The sequence below is a fragment of the Ambystoma mexicanum genome, chromosome 3p, assembly GCF_040938575.1.
Source record: "Ambystoma mexicanum isolate Mex_15411 chromosome 3p, UKY_AmexF1_1, whole genome shotgun sequence".
NCBI classification, from domain to species: Eukaryota; Metazoa; Chordata; class Amphibia; order Caudata; family Ambystomatidae; genus Ambystoma; species Ambystoma mexicanum.
The window spans coordinates 947,494,657-947,517,329 of record NC_090925.1 but is presented as its reverse complement, the minus strand read 5'-3'; the positions used below and the strand labels follow the sequence as shown (position 1 = coordinate 947,517,329).

The 22,673-nt window shown below is 44.8% G+C and overlaps 1 protein-coding gene across 1 annotated transcript in view; it reads right to left on the bottom strand.

Moving 5' to 3' along the window:
• The window catches only part of TRPC4AP (transient receptor potential cation channel subfamily C member 4 associated protein), a 1,405,828-nt gene extending 1,383,517 nt beyond the window's left edge, over nt 1-22,311 (bottom strand). The window contains exon 1 of the mRNA XM_069652258.1: nt 22,088-22,311. Coding sequence (XP_069508359.1) covers nt 22,088-22,186 — 99 coding nt within the window. The 5' untranslated portion in view covers nt 22,187-22,311. The remainder of the gene's footprint in view (nt 1-22,087) is intronic.
• Between the last annotated feature and the right edge of the window lie 362 nt (nt 22,312-22,673).

Sequence of the window (22,673 nt, the reverse complement as noted above, 5' to 3'; positions counted from 1 at the left end):
GGCTTCTCTGGCTCGCAGGAATATTCCCCTGTGCGTGAAAAGGGAGTATTACCTACTGACTGAGTTATGTTCAAGCCTCCCACTCTCTTCCAACCCTCCACGATACCCTTCCACGATTCCCCGTGAAGTCTCACCTTAGGGTCAGGAAGGATGAGCTCTCCATCCTGCTTCTGATGCAGGGGCGCGTTGAAACCCAGTTACTTCACTGGATTGAGGATTGATGGGAGTTCAGGTAAGCTTGACTATTCAGGTAAGGCGCTGTAAAAGTTCTGCTGCAAGTTCAAAAGTCCAAGCTTAATAATAATGTTCATTGTCTTGTTGCAGCAAGCGCTAATGCTTATGTCTTTTTCCCCATAGGGGCCGGGGTCCGGAAAATGCCTGGAAGCGGCAAGACCCGAAATTAAATGGGAATGACCCAACAGGTAAGCCCTAGAAGGAAACTGAGCTTTTCCTATTCCTTTCCTTCTCTCACCTTGTTCTTGTCTTTTTCTCTCTAGGCTCTGGGAAGTGGCTGTGGATCCGGATGATCGCTGCTGAAGATGGAGGCGTCCAGGATAGGTGAGTGAAATGCAGCGCTGCAGCGATCGTAGCGAAATGCTTTTAAAAGTGATGTCTTCCTTTTCAGGATCGTCGGTGTGATGTCTCCGTGGTGCTGATTTAGCAGGTAAGGTCTTTTGTCTCCCTTTGCAGGTGACCCTGGATACTGACACGCGTGGCTGAGATCCAGATGCAGGAGTTGACACGGTGAGCGTCCAGCTGCGAGGAGCAGAACAACGCGAAGCGCGAGTTGCTGATCGGGTGTGGTTTAAATAGCTTTGGAAGAAGTTCCAAGTGTGTATCCTTCCACCGATCAGGTATGTATACTTCCCCGACCACACCCGGGTGGAAAGTAGTCCCACAGGTAAAGTAGTTCCATTCAGGCCTCAAGAGGGCCTGGATGTAGCAGCATGGTCTGCATCAGGTAAGTGCACATTAAAACACTTGAACACATGTCTAGCTTTATGAGCCTGGCGCCTAAGGCGCCAGGACAGGGGTTCAACATGAGCCTGGCGCCTAAGGCGCCAGGACTGCGTCCAAAGGGCCCCAGCTTGGGCCCGCTGGCACTCCCCTGGGGGAAAATGATGCCTGCCTCTGGGGTTGCTGGATTGGACCTGGCTCCTTGGAGGTAGGCATCATGACAGTTGCGTGGAGAGGGGTATTCTATTCCCACCCACATGTAACATATACCCCGGCTCTATTACATATTCTTGGGGAGGGAGCAGTTTGCCCAGTTATGGGGCATGGGATATATGGGAAGGGCTATCTCGGATCATGCCCCCCCCAAACCTCCTAAAGTCCACCATGGTTTGGGGGAGAGGAGCGGGACGTCCCCTACCTTGCAGCTATGGTCCGAAGCGCCAACCGATGGGGCATACGCAGAAGAGCTAAGGCGCGCCTTTGAGGATTATTTCGAGGTGAACGAAAATTCAGTCCGTGACTATGGGGTGATATAGGAGGCATTTAAGGTAGTAATGAGGGGCAAATGTATAGCTGCCACCCATGGGGTTCGCTCAGCATTCCTGTCCCCTTTAAAGAAATTGGAATTGAGGGGAAAAATGGCAAAGGGATCGTCATGTGGGGCGGAGCTCCTCTGGGGGGAGGGTGCACAGGCAGCAGGCACAAGAGCAGCTAGGCAAACACGATTACACGCACCACCTGATGAGAATTCACTGGGAGGGAGACCAGGCACGCCGGCTTTTGGCTTGGCTCCTCAGGTGAGACCTGCCCCAGAGGTTAATTACCCAGCAGAAAGAGGAGGCGGAGGCCTTGGCAACTACACAGGAAGACATTAATGCAGTGTTTCAGAGATATAATGAACAACTTTACACAGGCAGGAGACAGGGACATACAAAAGACATGGAGGAGGTGCTAGACCAGGCCTCATGACAGCAACTGAGCGAGGAAGCAATTGCTACACTAGACTCACTGGGGAGTGGGAAGACGCCTGGAGGTGGCGGACTGTCAGCCAAATTTTACAAGGCATATGCAGACTTACTAGTCCGTCTCCGACAACTCTATGGAGTGGCCCTTCCAGAAAGGGAGCCTCCGGATATCTATGCGGCAAGCGATTATCATCGTACTGCTCAAACCAGAGTAGGACCCGCACTGCAGTAGCTCATACCGGACCCTTTTGTTGTTAAAACAAAATATTAGGTACGGTGTTGTCAGCCAGTCTCATCCAGAGGGTCGCCCCTGATCCATCACAACCAATGCAGCTTTTTACGGCGTAGAAACAAGACCATCAATCTCAGGAGACTACAGTACGTCATAGAAAACGTTTAGGGGTTGGCAAAGGATATGGGGGTGGTCTCTTTGGATGCGGTTAAGGCATTCGACTGTTAATTGGGAGCAGCTTTTCCAAGTCCTAGAACGAAATGAGAAGGGGCCAAATATGCTAAAATGGGTCTGCATCCTACACTAAGAACCTATGGTACAAGCAAAGACAGGAAGGGTGGTCTCGCAAAGTTGGCAACTGGGGAGGGGAACGCGGCAGGGCTGCCCGCTATAGGCCATTTTACTTGACATATCTTTGGAGTCTATGGCACACATTTTCTGGGGGCAGTTTCATGACGCAGGAATTAGAGTAGGTGGTCAGCAACACATCATCTTATACGCTGATGATGTCTTGTTCTATGTGAATAGCCCTTACATAGGAGGTTTTGCAGACTAAGGAGGTTTTCAAGTGAACATTGAAAAGAAAAAAAAAGAAAAAAGAAAAAAGAAAACAAAGCCCATTGGTGTTCCTGCTAGGTTCTTTGCAGGGCAAGGCAATACACAATCTACCGGAGGCCGGCTACGCTGGGAGGACGAATCCTTCTGTTATTTGGGTGTCCAGATTAATCACTCCACAGCAGATACCTTCCAGTATAATGTTGGCAGCGCACTTACGAAGATAGATGATAGGATTGCCCTCTGGAATAGATTGCCCCTGTCCCTAAGGGGCAAACAGCGATCTGTAAGATGCCGATACTCCCCAGACTGCTTTAGCGGTTTGCGAATACCACCCACATGGTAAGGGGACAGTTCTTCTAACATTCGTGACAGTAAAATTGCAGACCTACTATGGGGAGGGAAAAACGACAGAGGGCGTTGCTAGACACACCATAGAGATTTTGATCTATATTTCTTGGCAGCCCAGTTGCAGCACGCTACCAGATGGAAGGGCGGGGACTGGAGAGAGCTGTTGGGGGGAACACAAGGGGCATTATATGGGATGGAAATTCTATTGGGGGTGGGGGGAGCAGAGCGGCAGAAGCAGAGTTCAGTGGTGAGGGAGGCATGGAAAAGGGGCCACACTAGGCTATGACTAGGAGACGGCTACAGTCCTGAGATACCTTTATGGGCAGATGCCAATAAGGGACATGTGGGGGGTTCGGCGGGGGGGGCTTGAAGTGGGGTGCCGGGTACTGGGCGACCTCTTTGGAGCCAGGGAAGTTAATGCCATTTGATACATGGGCCAAGAATTTTCGGATGCCCAGGGCACAGTTCTTAAACTATGCCAGGCTAACCAATGCGCTTGCAGGCAAATGGGACAATGCCCGACAAGCCACCAACTACACCGATCTTAGACGCTCTTCTTGCGATTGGGGATGCCAGGTGGACCGCTTCGAGCATATGCATGGCATTACAAGACAAAAAAGGGCCCGGACGCAGCTTAAAGCACAAAGTAAGTGGGAGAAGGATTTGGGGATAACATTTGAGGAGACAGAGTGGGAGAAAATGTGAAGGCACACTAGGAAGGTGTCCAGAAATGCGCCCTTTAAATTGATCCAGTGTAATTTTCTGCACAGAGTCCATTTAACCCCACAGAAACTACATATGATGCGCCCAGATCACCCACACCATTGTCCCAGATGTAAACAGGACTCAGCCAGCTTCTGGCACATGATGCCTGCTAATAGCCTATTGGGAGAGGTGGTGGCAAGGATTAACGCCTTAGTGGGAGGTCAGCTAGATTGTTCCCCCAAAATGTGCCTACTGGGTGTGGTACCTGGAGGGGGGGGGGGGGGGGGGAGGGGTTGGTTGGAACCAACCCAAAAGAAAAAGATGGTAGCCTTTTTGCTACTGCTGGCAGAATGGAGGCTGGCAATAGCTTGGAAGAGTGCGAGGGGTCCTGTGGTAGAACAGTGGATGGCTTATGTGTGGCAATGGGTAGCCGCAGAGCAGCGTATAGTGCGGGACATAGGGGGGAGAGACAGGAGTGAGGAAAAGTGAGTTGCGTGGAGCATGCTTCTGAATGACTTACAAACCCCCTCCACCAATGATCTGCCCCCCTGAAGCATGGGACAAAGCAGGACACTAGGGTGGAGGAGAGGCAATCTAGCAACTCACTGCCTGCCGAGACGCGCAATGGGGGGACAAGGGACAGGCGTAATCAGGGGTGTGACTTAGGTGACATTTAGCTGGGAGTGCAGTGGAGGGGGACGTGGCCGAGGAGAGGAGGGATTGGGGAGGGATTATTGCGTTACTTGCTCCGCTAACAAGTAAGGCTGGGGTCCACAATGTGGCTCCAACCCAGAGGAAACGGAAAAACAGACAAGAGAAGGGACCCAGTGGACAATTGGCAAGAACTGGGCTGGGGTGTGGTGGGATGGGAGAGTTGGGGGTGGGGGTTTGTTCATGTTACATCTTTTGTGAAAATCAATTAACAGATTTAACAAAACAACAAAAAAAAAAAAATTAATGCACAGCCAGTTGCTTGACATCCATTGTGGTACGATACCATATGATATTTGTAAATTATTTAATGCTGCCACATATGTCCCATCAAGCTCACATATTAACTGGATATTATCAGTCTAATTCGAGAAAATTCACACCCCTATCAACCAAACTGTCACAAAGTGGTTTGATGTAAATGTTCAACACCACCAGTGACAAACTTGCACTCTGTCGAACCCCATGGTAGAGCATGCACAACCCCATCGGACAGCTGACCTTCTGTTGCTCAGGAAAGATAGTATCCAAGAGATGGCGTTCTCTGAACAATGTATGACCTGGCATAGATAGACTAGTGTAAAACGGGCATGGTATCAAGACATAAACAAACTCAAAGATGTTAGTTTTCAAAAACTTTATTTACCAAGGTTCCTGGGTCGCTGTAATACCTAACTGGCCCCAACACTAAAGAGATGGTTCCCTTAAAGGGACATCAAGGTCTGAGAGCCCAAAGTAAAAATCTGTCTGTGTCTAAACCCATGCTTACCCTCACTCTTTGACAAAATGGGTTAGGAAGTTTCTTAAAAAGGAAAATATAGTTGTCAACAGAAAATAGGAAACCAAGGTTGGTTTCAGGTGGTCTTCTCAACAGATGTAGGTTGGTCAGTTTCACAAAAAGGAGTTCAATGAAAAAGGGCTGTTCATAAGACTTCTCCACAGTTCTTGCAGTAGTCTCAAACACTCAGTTCCTTGGGATTCCCTTCCCCAAGCATTAACTCTTCCAAGTTCAAAATATAACCAAAAGAAATAGCCACAGTTCCTCTTAAAGCTTGGGGAAGGGGAAACTCGACAAGCTTGACCTCTTAGCATCTCAGGGATCTCTTCCCCCAAGTTTAGGCCCCTTTTAGTTTTAAACACAAGTTCAGATTAAGCCTCTCAGGCTTACGAGGATGTACCCTTCTGCTATATACAGCTCTTCGGATGTACCTTTCTTTCCTATACACTCTATACTTCATTACTTGCTCCTGTTATTTCTTCTCTTGGAATCACTAATCACTTCTATGCCAACGACACAACTTTTCCTATCATTTTCATCTTTTAAACCTGAAATTCACCACACTCACTTCTTGTCTCTCTGCCATTAAATCTTGGATGGCATTGCACTTTCTTACCCTGAACGCCAGGAAAACCGCGGTTCTATTCTTCCCTGCAAATTCATTTTCTCCACCACAGTCTTTTCCACCCTCTACTCTTTCTATTTTTCCCACTACGCGAAACCTTGGTCTTTTTAAGTATTCTAATTTTTCTTTTACCCATCTTATTTCTCTCACATCCCGTTCCTGTCTCTTCCATCTGTATAATAGTCGCAAACTTTGCTCTTTTCTTACCTTCAATGCAACTAACTGCTTATTTCTTAATTTACTCTCGACTTGTCTATTCTGTTACGCTCTTTGGTCGACTAGCTGCTTTGAAATCTATATACCATTCCTCTGTTCACTTACTCCATCTTCTCTACTACTGTGATCCTATTTCAGCATCTCTTGGATGTTTACCTTTTCATTCCCAACTTAAATTTAATTTTCTCTATCTAATCTTTACATCTCTCTATGAGCTAGCTCCAGACTAGATTGCTGTTCTCCTGTCCTTCTGTACTCCTTCTCGCTCTCTTCGTTCTTGTCTTTTTAAGTTGACTGTTCCCCCGTCCACCCTGCGCCCAGTCTCGCTTTCGTTCCTTCCAGCTTCTTGCTCCTCTTCATTGGAACATTCTTCCTCAATCAATCCCTGTATTCTCTTTTTCGAGTCTCCTTGAAAAATCATCTTCTCCATTGTCCATTGTTTGCTTTCAATCATGAATGTCTTTATATTTCAATATTTTTGTACTGTTTTTAACTTTGTGCAGCGCTTTGGACAAAAGCGCTATATAAGCTTTAATTAAAATACTTTTCTTATTTATTTCTTGCGCATTCTGGCTCTTATATTTCCTTTCACTTTTCTGCTCCTTAGCGCTTTACAAGCTCGCTCGCTTTTCCGCCCTGTACCGATTTACCAACTGTCTTTCTCCCGCTCCGCTCCAGTCAACTGCACGCTCCAGAGTTTCTCTCTCATGGACATGAAACTCACAGGGCAGCGTTGCTTTGACAACCGGTCCCTCTGGATACACAGGGTTGAGGTCAGTGTCTCAACACCTGCCCCTCAAACACCCTCGGGACAGGCACAAGTTCCAAGGGAACAAGCACTTTTCCGCCCGCCAACGACAGGACTCAGGATGCCTCGATCTAGCTCCTCAGAGACGCAGCTCCCTAGCCACGCTGCATGCCTTTACAGCGCCTCCGCACGCCATTCTCCTCCAGGCTTCAGGTCCTGCTGCCCTCTGCTCCTTGGCCCCTCTGGACCAGACAACGTGCCCAGCTCACTCATTCTTTGGAAAAAAGACTACACCTTTTATAGTTGTGAAAATATCCAAGTGGAGACAGGTGCGAGTGATAATTAGTAAATGCCCGACTCTGCCCGACTATACAGGGGACAGTTTGAAGTTGTTCCCTCACATTGCCATGTTCCTATCCGAAATCTTCCCTACTCCCATTTGCCTCTTCATCATCTCCGTATTGGTTGGAAATGGGGAGGGGAGGTGTGTAATGGGTTTGGAATTGAGGGAGAAAGTTTTGGGGTTTAACAGGATTAGAGATTAGATTGAGTTCCTGTTACTTTATTAAGGAAGTCAGTATTGATTGTATGAAAATCCCCTAATCTTGGCTTTACTTAAGGGCATGTTCGATGGATGGAGCTTTTTTTTTGTCTCCGTCGGTCCTTCTGGCAGCGCTGGGATTCATGTGTCCGTCTCCTCGTTTGTTAATCTGCATAGTCATATTGCCGCGGGGAGGGCCATTTTTTTTATCTATTTGTGATCTTCTACTAATCTGCTTTTCCCGCAATCTCGTTCTGGCCCTTTCAGGGTTTTTTTCCATTTCTTTCATCGCCTGGTTCAAGTTTTTCTGCCTCAGAGTTTCAGAAGGCCAATTTACTTTTTAGTTTTGACTTTTGCCTTTGTCCTCTTTTGGTTTCGGGAGGCTCTGCCAGCTCTCTTCCTTCCCCTCCCACCCCCCCCACCCCCAAGTGTACCTCTGGTTTGTCCGTTTTGTCAGAGCTTTGTATATTCCTTTTCATACTGATTTTTTGTTTTTCACTTGAATCTGTCAGAGATTGATCTGATAGATGTTGACTCAGATTCATCAGCTCCTTGTTTGAGGAAATCGTTTGTAGTTGTTGGGGATGAAATGTCATTATTTTCCAAAGTGCCTGGTTTTTTCTTTTGTTGTACCTTGGCATGACACGCCGGGGTTTGTTGTTCTTTTTGACTTGCCGGACGTGTGAAAAACGTAAAGATTGCTTCTGCAGTTTGAGTGCCAGGTTTATGTGACCTCGGCGAAGTTATTTTCTTTCCAGTGGTTTTAGCCGTTTTCCGTCACTTTGGTGACCCACACTGGGGCTCTGTCCTGTTTTCAGGTCTGCTTAAATTCTCTTTGCTGTCGGTTTGTCCTGACTGGAGCTCCGTGTTCGTTGGTCCACTTTTTCCCTCATGTACTGTTTTGCTTGTTGTTAAATCGATCGTTATGATGGTTTGTGTACCTATCGTGTTTCCAGCCGTCCCCTGCTCTTGGTCTTGTGGAGTCTCTTGGGGTTTTTTGGGGGAAGTAGGTCCAGGTTGGGTTCAGGCATTTGTGTTTTTCTTGATTCTAACGCCATAATGTAAGCTTCTAAAATAACCTTACTATGGATCATTGCTTGTAAAGTCGTGTGATCCTTGAGGGAGCCTGCTACAGATTCAGAGTGTTTCATGACAGGCGCTAACGCTATAGTCACGGATAACATAATCGAGAGTAAATCGATCTTTTTATTGGAAGGGTCCACTGGACTTGACAGTTGTTGCTGCAGTGAATGGCTGTCTCCTTGTAGGTGAGTCAGTTGTAGTTGTTGTCAGGTTTGACTGTTGACTTTTTGCCAGCCTAATTATTTCAGGTGAGCTCCTTCGATATTCTATTCCTATCCGGAGAAGACGACTGGCTTTCAAATCCCCACGTACTTTGATGATGGTGGTGGGGCTGCCTCAAATTCTGAGCCTGCAGTTTTTTTGCCTTGTTAGACATGGTTTGTAAAACTTCTGGGTTTGTCTCCTCCATCATCGTGCGCGACAGCAGTGCGGTCTCAGACAAGGAGATTGTCTTAGGCGCCATCATATGAGCAGGACTTTTAGATGTTTCATGTCCTCCTGGCATTTCTTCCTGGTTTCCTTGTAGAGATGGGGTAGTTTCTCCCTCTGGTGACAGTTTACTCCGGTTCTTTGAAGAAGATCTCCCCCTATTCTGACCAAGTTGAGTGTCCGTCGTGGGGCGGATATTTCTATCTATGTTGTCTATGATGTCACCCCTCTTTGGTAAAGTTCCCTTATCATTTTGTTGTAAGGGTGGGTTATTTCCCTTTGATGTCGTTGCAACAGACTTCTCCCGCTCTTCTTCCTCATTTTTGTCGGTCTGCTTGTTCGGGATAAGATTTAGATCAGGCTGGTTTTTTGGCGACTTTGAGAGGGGTAACTGTTGCCAGACACTCTTCTGAGGTTGAAGTTTCCATAGGCTTCGGCGAGTTGGTAGCATTGTGATCCAGCCGTCGTCTTTTGGAGAATGGTAAACATTCTCGAATGGCTTTGAGGATTTCCGTGTCAGATAACTCCATTTGGTGATGTCTGTTTACGGGTCTTACACTAGCTCGTTCCATAAAGTAGTTTGTTATGGGATTTTTTTGCTGCTGACCTCTCATGTTTTTTTTTTCTTGTTTTTCTTTCACCAGGGCTGTGGTAAGGTTCATGTGCTGCGCTATTCTGGCATGTTCAATAATAGTGTTATTGGTTCGCACATTTTTCCTGGTGCATCTCAAGGATTTCTTTACTTTTGTATCTCTCGTGTCCTGGAATCTTGATCTTTTCTTTATGTTTGTCACGTGAGTGACCGGCCCCCCAGCTTCAATGAACTCCTGCTATGAACTCCTGCTCTCTGTTGTTAGCAGGAACTCCCCACTCCGTCTGTATGGATTAACGCCTCCACCCAAATTTGGGCGGGCGTTTGGGGAGGAGGTGGTGTGGCCAGGTCTTCTGTGGTGGCCAGGGCCCGCCCAACGCTTCCCGTTGTTTGCTTCTCCAGAGTTACATGGGTCACTCTCTCCCCGCTTTCCTCAGTCCTTTCCGTCCCCAGCCCCTCTCCTGTAACCCACACGGGTGGGAACCCTCCTCGGAGAGCCGCCCATGTGTGGCACGGACGCACCGTGCAGGGAGAGATCGGGTCGGGATCCAAGGCAGGAACTCGCTGCAGTGGTCTCCCAGTTCGCTCCCCCCCCCAGGCCCTCCCCTGTTTCCCACACGTGCAGGGGCCCTCCTCCGAGAGCCGCCAGATGCGGCACGCAACACACGGGCGCGCCGTGCAAGGGGGGGGGGGGGGGGGAGACCAGGTCGGGAACCAAAGGCAAATACGGAACATTTTGCAGTTGTTTCTTCGTCGACGTAAGTGATTGATGCTGTTTTTTTTTGCTCAGTTTCCTCTGTTGTTTCCTCTGCTGTCACTGGCGGATTCTGAGTGCCCCTCGCAGCTGTTGGGTCCGCCTCGTTTGGGGTCTCATTTGGGGTCTCAGCGTGTAGCTCATGCTCTTTCATTCTTTTGGGAGTTTCTGAGGACTCTGTGGAAGTGTTTACACGCTGTTTCAAGCTCGGCTTCGAGCTCCTTAGGCATCGGTCTTCCTCGTCCTCTCCGGTGTTCACATTTAGGTCCGATGTCCTGCTAGCCCTGGCAGTCCTGACAGTCACGACTGCAGGACTGACACTCGTCGTCCGCTCCGCGGGTGTCAGGAGGTTTTATGCAATGGGTCCGTCCACCACACTTAGCGCAATAGAGAGGAGAGAAAGACTCTCCGGCAGCATTGCTCAGGACTGCCACTCGTCATCCACTGTTTATTCATTCACATTACACCACACAGGCCTATCACTGTGAAAAACTAGCATTACAGATCACACGAATGCTGCTCCAAGAAGTTGCGGTCTACGCTATTCGTTTAGAAATTAAACATTTCACGTGAGCAGCCTTCTTGTTTCTATTCCTGACCTCTGCTGCTGGTAAACTGCCAAGTTTCGGACCATTCCGTTATTCAGTTCACAGGCACCAAAGATGTACTCCAATCCACCGTCCGTTGTTATATTTCTATATGAACCGAAGTCACGCTGCAACTCGACCTGACAGAGTATCTTCATGGTCAATTCACTTGTAAATACTTCACTTTCCAATCCTGCGTCCTGGCCTCTCACACGCGGTATCTGACCTCAAAGTCAGTATTCCAATCCATGCATCAATCAGTCTGTACCAGAGCGAGGGAGCAGAATGGATTTTTATTTTACTGCAACAATTCTAATTATTTGGGTGGGGGGAAACCCCTCACATATGAAATGGAACAGAACATCGGAGGCTCGCTCACAAGAAGCTAACATAGCAAAGAGAAATGTGCCATTTTCACTTGCCCTTTCATAATTGAAGAAAGTGCCTGGGAAAAAAAAATAATAAATGCGCATTTGCCTTTCAGATAATTAATCATCAACAAATCGAAATGCCCAGTCATGGAATTTTTTTTTTTTTACTGGATATCATGGTTCAAGCAAACAGTTTTGAAGAGAGGCAGATCAATAAGTCATTTATAGAGCCCACCACCTCACCACTGTCATAATGGAAAAACAGCAAGAAAACACTGAGCACGATACACAATATCATCCCAATAACACACTGACGTTATGCACTGAGACAACCTTACAGAATGTATCCTAAAACTGATGCGATAGACCAGAGTCTGCAGACACCACTGGACATAGAAGAACTAAAAGTAAAGTCTGACAGGTGTGAAGTGGCGTCATGAAAGAGAACATGGACGCACTAAACCTGGTGTACAAATATCAAGAGAATGGAGATGTGATTAAAGTGGCGAAGTAAACATATGCAAAGATTAAGAAAAACCATATACCACATAGAAGATAAGTAACAAAAGATGCAGTAGATATGCAGAAACGCAAGGTAGATAAGACGATGTAGAAGCTTGCTAGCGTATGAAATAATGCAGTAAAGCAGCCATGTTGAGAAAATGGACGTAGGCATTGTTAATTGTAAGCGAAAAGCCTCAAAAGAAAGACAAAGGCTGCAGGGCTGACATGGATTGGAATACAGATGTGCGCAGAACTAAAGGATATTTATTTGGCTCAAGATCAAGGATGCTACAGCAAAAAGCAACTGTAAGGCACGAAAGGAGTCGAAGAGGATAAGCCATGTACGCAAGACCTATTTCTCTTAGATCAAGTAAAGGAGTGAATAATTATTTAAGTACTGAATTAAAGATGCAGAAAGCACAAGCAAGATGGAGCAACCAAGTCTCCAGAGGCCAAGGAGAGTAACAGCACTCAATATAATTGAATCAAATAGCAATAAATAAAAAGGACAGAATGGACAAAATCATGGTCTCCTCACACGTGGAGAAAGACCAGAAAACAAAGCCTATTCATAAAGCTCCAGGGGAAGATAGCAATGTACCTTCACTTCATTTTAAAGTTCTGAGGAAGAGAACAGTTAGCAAGGTCAATTACAGAGAAGCAGCCTTGGTTTAGGACCCAAATGATGAGAGAATGTAGGCTAATTAGCTAAGGAAGGCAGTTGTCCGATGTTCCCCTGTACCTGGGTCTCATTGCTTACGTGCTGCTAACAAGCCAAATGTCCAAAGTTGGAGGAGAGTTGGAGGAGAGTGCCAACCAATCACAAGAGCCTATGAAATGGCGGACCATACATTGTTGCAGAATGCAAATCTGTTGCTTTTATGCTATTAGAAGTATTTTACGTAGTTCGAGGTTGCTCAAGGTGTGCCTAGCAGATAAGGGGCAGCCAATGATGATACTAACACCTTTGAAGACTATAGGTATATATGTTCCCTTACCCAATCCCCTGCACAAAAGGGTTTTTACGTTTTGCCACATAGGATGACGTCATAGCTGACGTACATCAAGGTATAAAGTCTTTTGTGTAATGGAAATGCGTCGAGTGTGTGAGCTACAATCGGTTTGTTTGCCAGATTTCCCTACTTTATTGAACTGGTAATAAAGTAGGATTTTGCCATATTCTTTTGGGACCGAGATCATTCATTTGATAATCCCATTCAGCACTTGGAAAGCTCCAGGGGCTACTAAACAGCGAGAAGGCCTCCAAGCATGTGATGGGTGCAGAGGACCCAAGCCTTGACAGACCCAGGAGTGAAGACCTGACCTAGCCAGGTGCTAGGAGGTTGAACACAAACACCTGAGAAAGCAATTGTGCAGCCAAGTGCAATACAGGTAGAGGAGCCAGAGTGGACATGTGTTACCACAAAACACTTCATGGAGACCAAAAACCAGAGGGAGGGCTTGCGAACATGGCAGTGAAGAGGGGAAAGTTGTAAGCCTGAGGGAACAAAGAGGCCCAAAACCACCTATGGTGACCACAAAGCTGGCAGGGGTGGAAAGAGAGAAGACAATTCAAAATAATATTGAAAAGAAAGAAACGCTGCATCATTTCACTGTGGTGCGAGAATACAGTTAGCAAAGTAAATCATCGCAGTCAATCCCAAGGTGTGAAGGAAATACTGTTCTAACGTAAAGAGTAAACAAGAATTGGCAATGCCAACAGTTTGGGTGTTTGTGTAGGTATGGGAAAGGCACTGTGGTACAGGTGCACAATGGAGCGAGTACCTGGCAAATGAGCCCTTGGAGGTTTATGAAGGTCACAGGGCTTTCATTATGGGTGTGGAACGAGGACTCCAAATGGAGTGGCGCACTCCAAAAAAAATGTGAATGAATTGGAGGGTCACAGGTCTCGAAATAAGCAGCATACATTTTCTTACTATCAACAAAGAAAAAAATAGGGAGCATCATGTAGGCCTGTACACGGACACCTGCATTGTTAAGGACGATGTATATAGATTAGTTACATGAGCAGCACCTTTTATAAAGAGGGCATCTGTATAATATTACCAAATTTGAGGACTGCCTGCGTCAAGAAAATGCTTTTTTTCCCCCCTTTACAGAGATTGCTTGCTAAAAAGAGCGATTGGATTACTAGACACACAAAAACGATCTCTTTAAATTAAAATATGTTTTACTTGGCTACAAAATACTAGCCAGACATGAATTACGTTTTTAATCTAACGTCTCAAAATAGTAAAATGCACTGATCTCAAATTCGTATCAGGAGCCATGTGTCATGCCGTGGCAGGGTTGGCGGGCGTGGAATCGCTGGCGTTTTTGTCCGCCATAGTGTTTCCCTTCACAGCCATTCACCGCACCGTATTAGTCGTTGCACGCGAATGTGACCGTATAAATTACTCTGCTTCCGGGTCAAGTACGCGTTGCAACATTTCCGGGTTCCCTCCTGTGTTGCTGCTGCTCTCGCTACTGATGTTTACTCCGCCGTCTGTTTTCGCCTTCTGTCCCCGTGCTTTTCTGTTTTTCCTTCTTTGCTTCTTGCCCTCGCGCAGTGCCTCTTAGCCTATTGCCTTCCTTCCTCTTCCGTTCCCTGCTCGTCTGCCTTTTCCCTCTCTCTTCTCTTCCTTGTCTTTCCCTTGTACCTGATTGAACGGCTGCCTTCCAGACCCTTGCCTGCTTACCGGACTGCCTGTGCCTATCCCTGGTACTTTATTGACCTGCTGTCTACCAGACCCGTGCCTGCCCACCGGATTGCTCTCCCATTACCTATCATCCTCCAGCGCACTCTGCCATCTTCGCTCATCCTACAAGAATGACACCTTCTAGGGGCTTTTTGTGCCTCTTGGCTTTTCCCCCCCCCTGAGTGGCGCTCCCGGTGGGATAACCCCTGTGCCCCTATATTAGAGGCACGGTGGCATCCTATCGAGGGCGTCCTTACCTACACGAAAAAAAGGAGAAGCCTCCAAGACGCCAGGAAGGGAAACCCAAGAAGAAAGTGGAAGGTGAGGAGTTGGGGGAAGGGGGAGAGTCTGCTTTTTCTTCCGACGAAGAGTGACACCATGTGAGGGTTGGTACCAATAATAATCCAGCTGTACGGTTAGGGCGAAGGTAGACGGGTGTATCGATGATTGGGAACATTAATTGGTGGTGAACGAGCGTGGTAAGTACTGGGAGAAATTGACAAAGCATATGTGCGTTTTCTTTTCCACTCAAAAAGGCTTACATGAACCCCAGGTCACAAAAATGTCTAGGGGAAAGTTACGCATGCGACAACTTCCAAATTGCGTGTGCATGATGATGATAAACGACATGCATCACACGCAAAAATTCAAACCTAGCACAGATTCCGTTCGCAAATGGACTGGATTCTCAAGATATCCAGACAAGTCACTGGAAAAGAACATGGATAGCAGGAAGCAAAATTTTAACCTGCAAGACGTGTCAAAATGTCTAAGAACTCTCACTTTCAGAGATAAAAGTAACACCAAGTTGGAAAAGGTGAACGTTTTACAGGAGCAAATAAGTTTTTGTTTTGAATGAGGTTGCACTTTTTGTGGTTAGGTGCATCTTGATTTTTATTCCCGGTCATCCTGACACACCAATTATGCATATGACAAGTCTGGCCAATTAGTGGCCAAGAAGCCAGCTTTTCACTGGACCTGGTCTCAAAGGCCTTCTATAGTTTTGTGAACAAGACAATTTAAGCTAGGCACAGTTTTCACAATGTCTGGCCATGTACATATCTTGCAACCAGTAAGTTGATCTGCGACTCATGCCATACAATCCGACAGCCTCAAGAGGCTTGGAAAACATAAGAGGTAAGGGGAGGGAAGGGTTGGGGTGGCCAGCAACCTGTGGTTTGTTGGCCTGTTGCATCATCTGATTTGGCTGCGAGAGGCCAGTGCAGACTTTGTATGCTTATAAAAACATTTTTTTTACAACACATTTTTAAATAAAGTGCTTCTAGTGTATGTACGCATGCCCCTCATTTCCTCAAATGCGTAAGGTCATCTAACTTCCATCGTTCCTTCCCTCGGTTCACACATTCCCTTATCCCATGCCATTCGAGAATCAGAGCCAAGTACTGCTGCCATCCAAACCAAGCATGGACTACCGTGCTCGCACATAGATAGCATAAGATGCCACATATTACATTTTGGTGTGAATTTATATATCCAAAGGGAAAACAAAAATCCATTGATTAAGTAGTCCGAAGGATTAAACTGAATCCCAATAAATGGACTCTTAGATGCAGCCTTCCGCTCTACTTGGCAATCTTAACTGGCATCCTGTCATAGGCAAAAATCATCAAGCAAAAATAAACCCTGCTGCCTACAATTAACGCCGACGTGCCAGATAATGCAGTAATCAAATCTTCCTTCCACTTCAAAACATTGGAGGGACATTATTACTTTCCTCTGGCCTCCGATCTGTGCAAGGAACCTTGACATCCATTCTCACAGTTATGAAAGTGATCTGTGACTTGGTGCTACACCACAATACATTAGTAGAATCTAGGCTCTAGGGCAGGGGTCCTTTACGTTGGCAAGAGCTACTTGTAGTAAACAGCCAATAGGCGGGAGCTAGTGGGGTGGGGAGCTACTGGGGTGGTGATGCCCATGAGTATGAGACCTTGTACCAAGATTATTTTGTTCCATTTTTTTGCTCTTTATATAAAACAACGAATAAAGTGCATTTATCATATTAACAACTTCAAAAACATCTTTATTACATTATTTTTCTTTTTTTAAAGTATTAGCTGTCTCCTACAAACTGTCAAAAAAATATCAGAATGTAGGAAACTAAATCGGGACATTCAATGTGAAGGCTGGCTGCTTGCTATCCTCTCATGCTCAGTAATTTGGTGTGCAGGTTGAAACAGCACAGCACTCAGATGCGATCAAAGTTTTGATTTCAAGAAATTCATCTGAAAAGGGCATATTTGCAGAGCCAGACAATCATAGTGCAGTTACCCTACTTGTCTTAGGTTCTCCACCTAACATGGCAGGCATAAATTTAAGACAGTTTTGAAAATCTTTAACAAAAAGGCTGCCACTGGAGTCGCTGTCCTACAAAACTGCACCATTTGCAAAAGTGCATTTGTTTTTCATCAAATAATTATCAACTTTGAAGGATCAGTAACAGAATTTACACTGCAGCATTTGGTTTACCAACTTTTTAGGATCGCAGGACAGCTTTCCCTTGAGAACATTATTTTCATAGTTTGTGTGTACTATTGCTAAATGCCTATCCAGTTATGCTTTTTTACCCAACATAAATTAGGCACGGTAGATTATAGATACACATTTTCTTTTTATGCTGGGAAAAAATAAAACATTTTTTTGCTTGGTCAAAATAAAATACTCTGCTAGTTTAGCATATCCCCAATTCATGCAATTTGCTCACATGCTAGGTCAGAGAATTCAGCCAAGGAAAAATTGTTGACTACCCCATAACGTTTTTATGTCAAAATAATTGGCAAGATTGAACTAACGAACATGTGGAAACCATGTGATCAAGTTATATGTAAAACGTGTAAATCACAGGGCTAAAGTAAAATTTAGTTGTATAGCAATAACTTAAAACCTGCACAAATCATAACAACCCAACCAGCCAAAATACAAATCATTACATAAAAATGTTGAGCAAACAGTGTATGGTTGTAGCAAAGGGCAACTAATTCATAATGAGTAGCGACCTGCTACTTTATGAAGGAGGCAATAACACAGAACAGTGTCCATGCAGGTTATTCTGGTGCAGTCCATGCAGGTCATTTTGGTGCATGACCAATGGGCCATGTCTGAATTGCAAGTGCAGCTCCCTCAGACATATGGGAATTTTCCATGTATTATAATTACTTGTACATTGGATGGTATGTTGACCAATTTTTTACGAAAAACACTGCTCCTAAATTGCACCATTTCAACCCAGTATTGAAAGGCTGAAATACCCCACCAGACTGAACATATTCATGCAGGTTCCGCACACATCTCTGTAAATCTGCCCATTTGTGTACATCGCCAAATGGGAATGAGCCCTATGAATTGATCTCCCATCCCATGGCTCTCCTCCGTGTTCTCTACCTGTATTCACCATCCTGTTTTGTACAGTGCTCGGTTACTTAGTAACTAGGTTTAAGCTATATTAATCATATACATATCGAAGTATAGACATACAAACCACTGCACACTTGTCCCACCCAATTACTTAATTTGTAATCTTGTTGCGTAATACAAAAGGCTGACACAGAACTCTCAAATCATATATTTTTTTTAAGTCCTGCCATTAATGGCACATATGACTTTACATTCATATTTAGGTTTTATAAATGTAGTGGCAAGCACCAGAATGCAGTTCGCAAGTAGTTTTCACATTTACATAAGTGTAAAATTCCTTTTAGCGGTTGAATTCCTATATTGGGACGTGCATGGAGGTGGGCTTCTCCCCATCACAGCAAATTCCGTCTTAACCTTTAATACGGTTGGGGTACTACTGCCTTTCAATATCTTCAATAAAAAAAAAGAATGCAGAGTTTCACCATGAACATCAACACGAATGCTAGATGTACCTTTTTTCTTGAAAGCCGAGGCACGGATTGTCTTTTTTCCCAAAAAACTATTACACCTGTAGCTTTATTTTCCCCATTCTGATTGAAAGCCTACAAATACTAGCGTGCAAAGTAATGCTAACCGAAATAAATCTAAAGAAACACAGTGAGACTGCAACGATCACAGTCTCAGCTTCGTTTCACATGGCATGCATATTTATGCACCCCCCTTCCCTTTTTAATCACCCATCATTTGCACCTCTTGGTGACAATGGCCAGAAAACACATTTGCTATTGGCTTCTGTTATTGATACGTAACCCCTTGTTGTGACACTGCCCCGAGCCCTGATGCAGCCCCTCTCTCACCATGCATACACAGCTGTCTGATTCAAAGAACTACAGCTGTCTGATTCAAAGAACTACTGGGAAGCCCTAGGAGAGCTACCAGTAGCTCACGATCTACTGGTTGGATACCCTGGCTCTAGGGTATTCAAAACATTACTCCCAACTTGGCTTCAGAAACCACAGCAGCCCAGCACTCTTTATGTACTGCACCTGCTCTCGATCTTTTACCAAATGTACCTTGAAGCACACAACCAATCAAATGCAGGGAATCTTTGGATTGTGAATGTTTGACAAATTTCAGTCCCGTTACAGCACTATGCTTGAAGTAAATTCTTAGAGTATGGTATCTGTACAACGCAGCACTTTGGGTTGGATAATAGCTTGCTAGGCGCTGGCTCCTCACCGGAACGCAGTATGGATATGGCTCCTCTGCAGATCCCTTATTGACAGTGCCTGGTGAGGACGATCTGGTATTTCTATAATCACTCTGGGGCTTTCCATATGTGTAACATAGGGTTCTTCCCGAGAACCTTCTCAGCAAGAATCCCAGCACAAAACACATTGCACTGGGGAGGGGGTGGGGGGGGGCAGATAAAATGATGATTGGGGTAAATTGTTATTGACACGTTGCACTCTTTTCCGGCTAATCATTTAAAAATGGTCCAGTTGGGAGCAGTGCAGTCTAATCCCCTCTTTGTACCCATCAAGGTGCCCCCATAGGCGAGTTGTGCAGGACAGGTATTGGGGGTGTACGGATGGCTATTATCAGTGTACCCGTGCACGAGTTGATGGGCAAAACGCAGGTGTAACCTGCATGTGCGAAGAAGGAAGGAATAAGTCGAAACTATTGCATTAGGGTACAGATAGAATGGAGATGGGATGCAAGGATGGACACCCAGGCTGTGGGTGTTTAGTTATTTGAACACCCATGGCAATGATAACGCCTATTGGGATTGCCACCCACTACCTTTCACTCTCACTCTCAAAACACACTCTCCTGGGATCTCTTTGACCTACCTCCATCATAAAGTAATAGCAAACTTTCTAATAAGGCCTGCCATTGTTAAATTAAAGTAGTCTTCTGAAAGGTAACGGCTTAACTGACCAATGAGCTCCTAGTGTAGAACAAAAATGTTTAACCAAGGGTGCCTTCAGTCACCTGATTTATAAGAAACGTGTGTCCCCTCACATCTGTTACTTGTACTGTCCAGTTAAAAACAGGCATTGGCAAAATCAACACTTTTTGGCTTGTATACAGATATTAGATAGCATTTGCTAGACATGGACATATGTCCAGATACTCCCACCATGTCCGAACGAATTGTTGCCATCTTATGCCCAGGTATGCCATTATGGAAGTGCCTGGAAAATGCCTAGCACGTCCATACACAAAAACCAAGACTATTGGCTTTGCAAGTGCTTATTTACAAGTAAAGGATCTCCAAATCAGGGTTCTTTCTCGTTGTTAATTTGTGTACCAGTTTCTTTTCTAAATCGTTGACGCTCACATTGGATTCTTCAATGAACTCTATAGAGAAATCTGCTCATTCCAAAAGTTTTCATTAAAGGCTATATATAAAACCTTTATTTCGAGTGCAGATTCTCAGTTTATACTCATGCTCTTTATTTTGAGAAATCAAGACTGAGATCTCTTTTCTGACAGTTTCCATCATGCGCAATTCAAAGAATTACTGTGATCCATAAGATTTACTTTATTAAATAAACTTCACAAACCAATTAAGAAGATTACATCATTCCATGCAAGTGAATCTAAAATGTATGCACCGTGTCATCTCCTGTACTGCTGTCATAAGGGTCTTAAATATATCTTCCTAAAATCAATTAAAAAGGGAAAATAAAACATGTATAACATCCTGGATCCCTCCGTTACACAGGGAGCAGATTCTACTAGCATACAAAAGCAGGTGCCAAGCAATTGCGGACATCTCCTTTAGGTACCTTTGCATCATGCCCAGGAGGGTTGAATCTAATATTCCTTTTCGAAATTTCCTTTTACAACACTGCAGCCGACATGCCTGGACAAAAATTAGCTTTTAAAAAGACTCCTTCGCGTGTATCTAGCAATGTTACTGGGCATATACACAAAGGGAAGAATTCAAACATCATGGACTAATAATTCCAAGAAAGATAATTGATATATGTGCTGGGCAGACCAATTGTTATTAGTGCACATAACCTTTCCACTGTACAATTCTAAATTGAATACCTATATTTAACTATTAGCACATGGCTCTAAATTCTAAACTAGATCAACCAAATCCAAATTTAATTGGAGCCATTGGCGTAGCTTTCCTAACTGGGGAAAAACATACACCAGAGTTGTTGTCAAATGCCGACAGATTTCAAAACACCCTTTCATTTCAGACACAATTTTCCATACAACAGAACGGATAGAAGATTGATCCCATCTACTTGTTTCAGTCCTTCTACATATCAAAACTAAAACAACAGAATAACCCATCATAGACTATTGTTGCTCTTGCCTGTAAATTAGATACATGTTCACCTCAATATAATGATTCAGTGAATGTTGTGATCAGCTATCTCTAGGATTTTACTAAATACTTGTTAAGATTTCAAGTTCTAAATAAATATATAGGTCACTTGATGTGCCAAAAACTGAATTCTTTAGGATCTTCAAAAAGTTTATTTTTCAAATAATTCTCATTGTCTTACAGCGTTATAAGTAGTAATTTATTTTATGAGGAAGCAGCGAAGCCCCTGTGAATTCTAAGCCAAGTTTCAGCATGGAAATCACCATCCCTTGTAATGCTGCTTCACAGAAGGTCAATAACAGTAACATGTAGTAATATTTTGAAACATTATACAATATCTAATAAGCTACAATAATAGTAATTATGGCAGCGCCAGCAGTCAAATACCAATCACATTATCACAATAAGACAATTTAAAAAAAAATATATATATCACAGCAATTTTGATAAGTTGCTAGCCTACGATCAGTAAGTATAGCAACACCAGCAGTTACGAAAATGGCATTGGTAAGAGCCACAATAATACATCAAAATATCACCCTTTCAAAAGGGCAAGGGGATAATCTATAACTACACCAACGACAAGAAGCACCAATAATAATAATCTTAGGTCTACCAAACGCCTTTAGGATAATGACACGAATAGATAGTATTATATGATTATTCATAGTAACGACGTGGGGAGTAGCAAAGAATGTTGACATTTAGCCTTTTGCTAGAACTCGTAATAATAGCCAAGGATTAATGTTCTTTTGGGAACTCGAAGGAATATGATGTTACCATGGGGTATGTTACTACAGCGGTGACATATCGCTACTTAGGGGACTCCCCACACCTCTGTCAAAGTCCCCGGACTCTAGGCAGACTCTTCTTCCTGGTTCCTCGGATCAAGCAGAGTGTGGCCTAGCACAATATGAATCCCCGGGCTATCGTAGACCTCCTACCCCAGTCACATACCTGTGCTCCCCGGGTGAGCCCTCGGCCCGTCACCTGGCCGCGTCGGATCTGCGAGACAACGTTGTTGGCCCGGCGACCCCGACCGGACGCGGCGGCCATAGCGACCCAGTAAGAGCCGCACCTAGGGGACCCGCTGCAACTGCTATTAGGCTCGGAGTGGCTGACAGACAGCACCTAGAGACAAGCAGGCGGCGGACCGAGGCCGCACATAACCTGAAAAAGCAGAGCCGCAACGCGAGGTGGCGTCAGAGGGCTTTGGCATGTCGCATGGTGTCACGGGAAATGTAGTCTATAAAGGAAACAAAGTGACTAGAAATACAACTGTGGCTCTCACGGGGTATATACAGATGGTTTAGAAATTGGTGGACATGGTATTCCATTATCAAATAACACGCCCCTTATTAAAATAAAGTACTAGAAAGTGGTGGGTCGGTTGCACAGTTAATTTGGGTGATTGGGGCTAGTCAGCTATGGCCACCTTAAAAACAATTTTTTGCAGTCGACTGTAGCAATGGATGTTTGCCAGCCCTGTTAATTTTTTAGACAAAAACGAGATTTTGTCAATCATTTTCTCAGTTGCTTACCC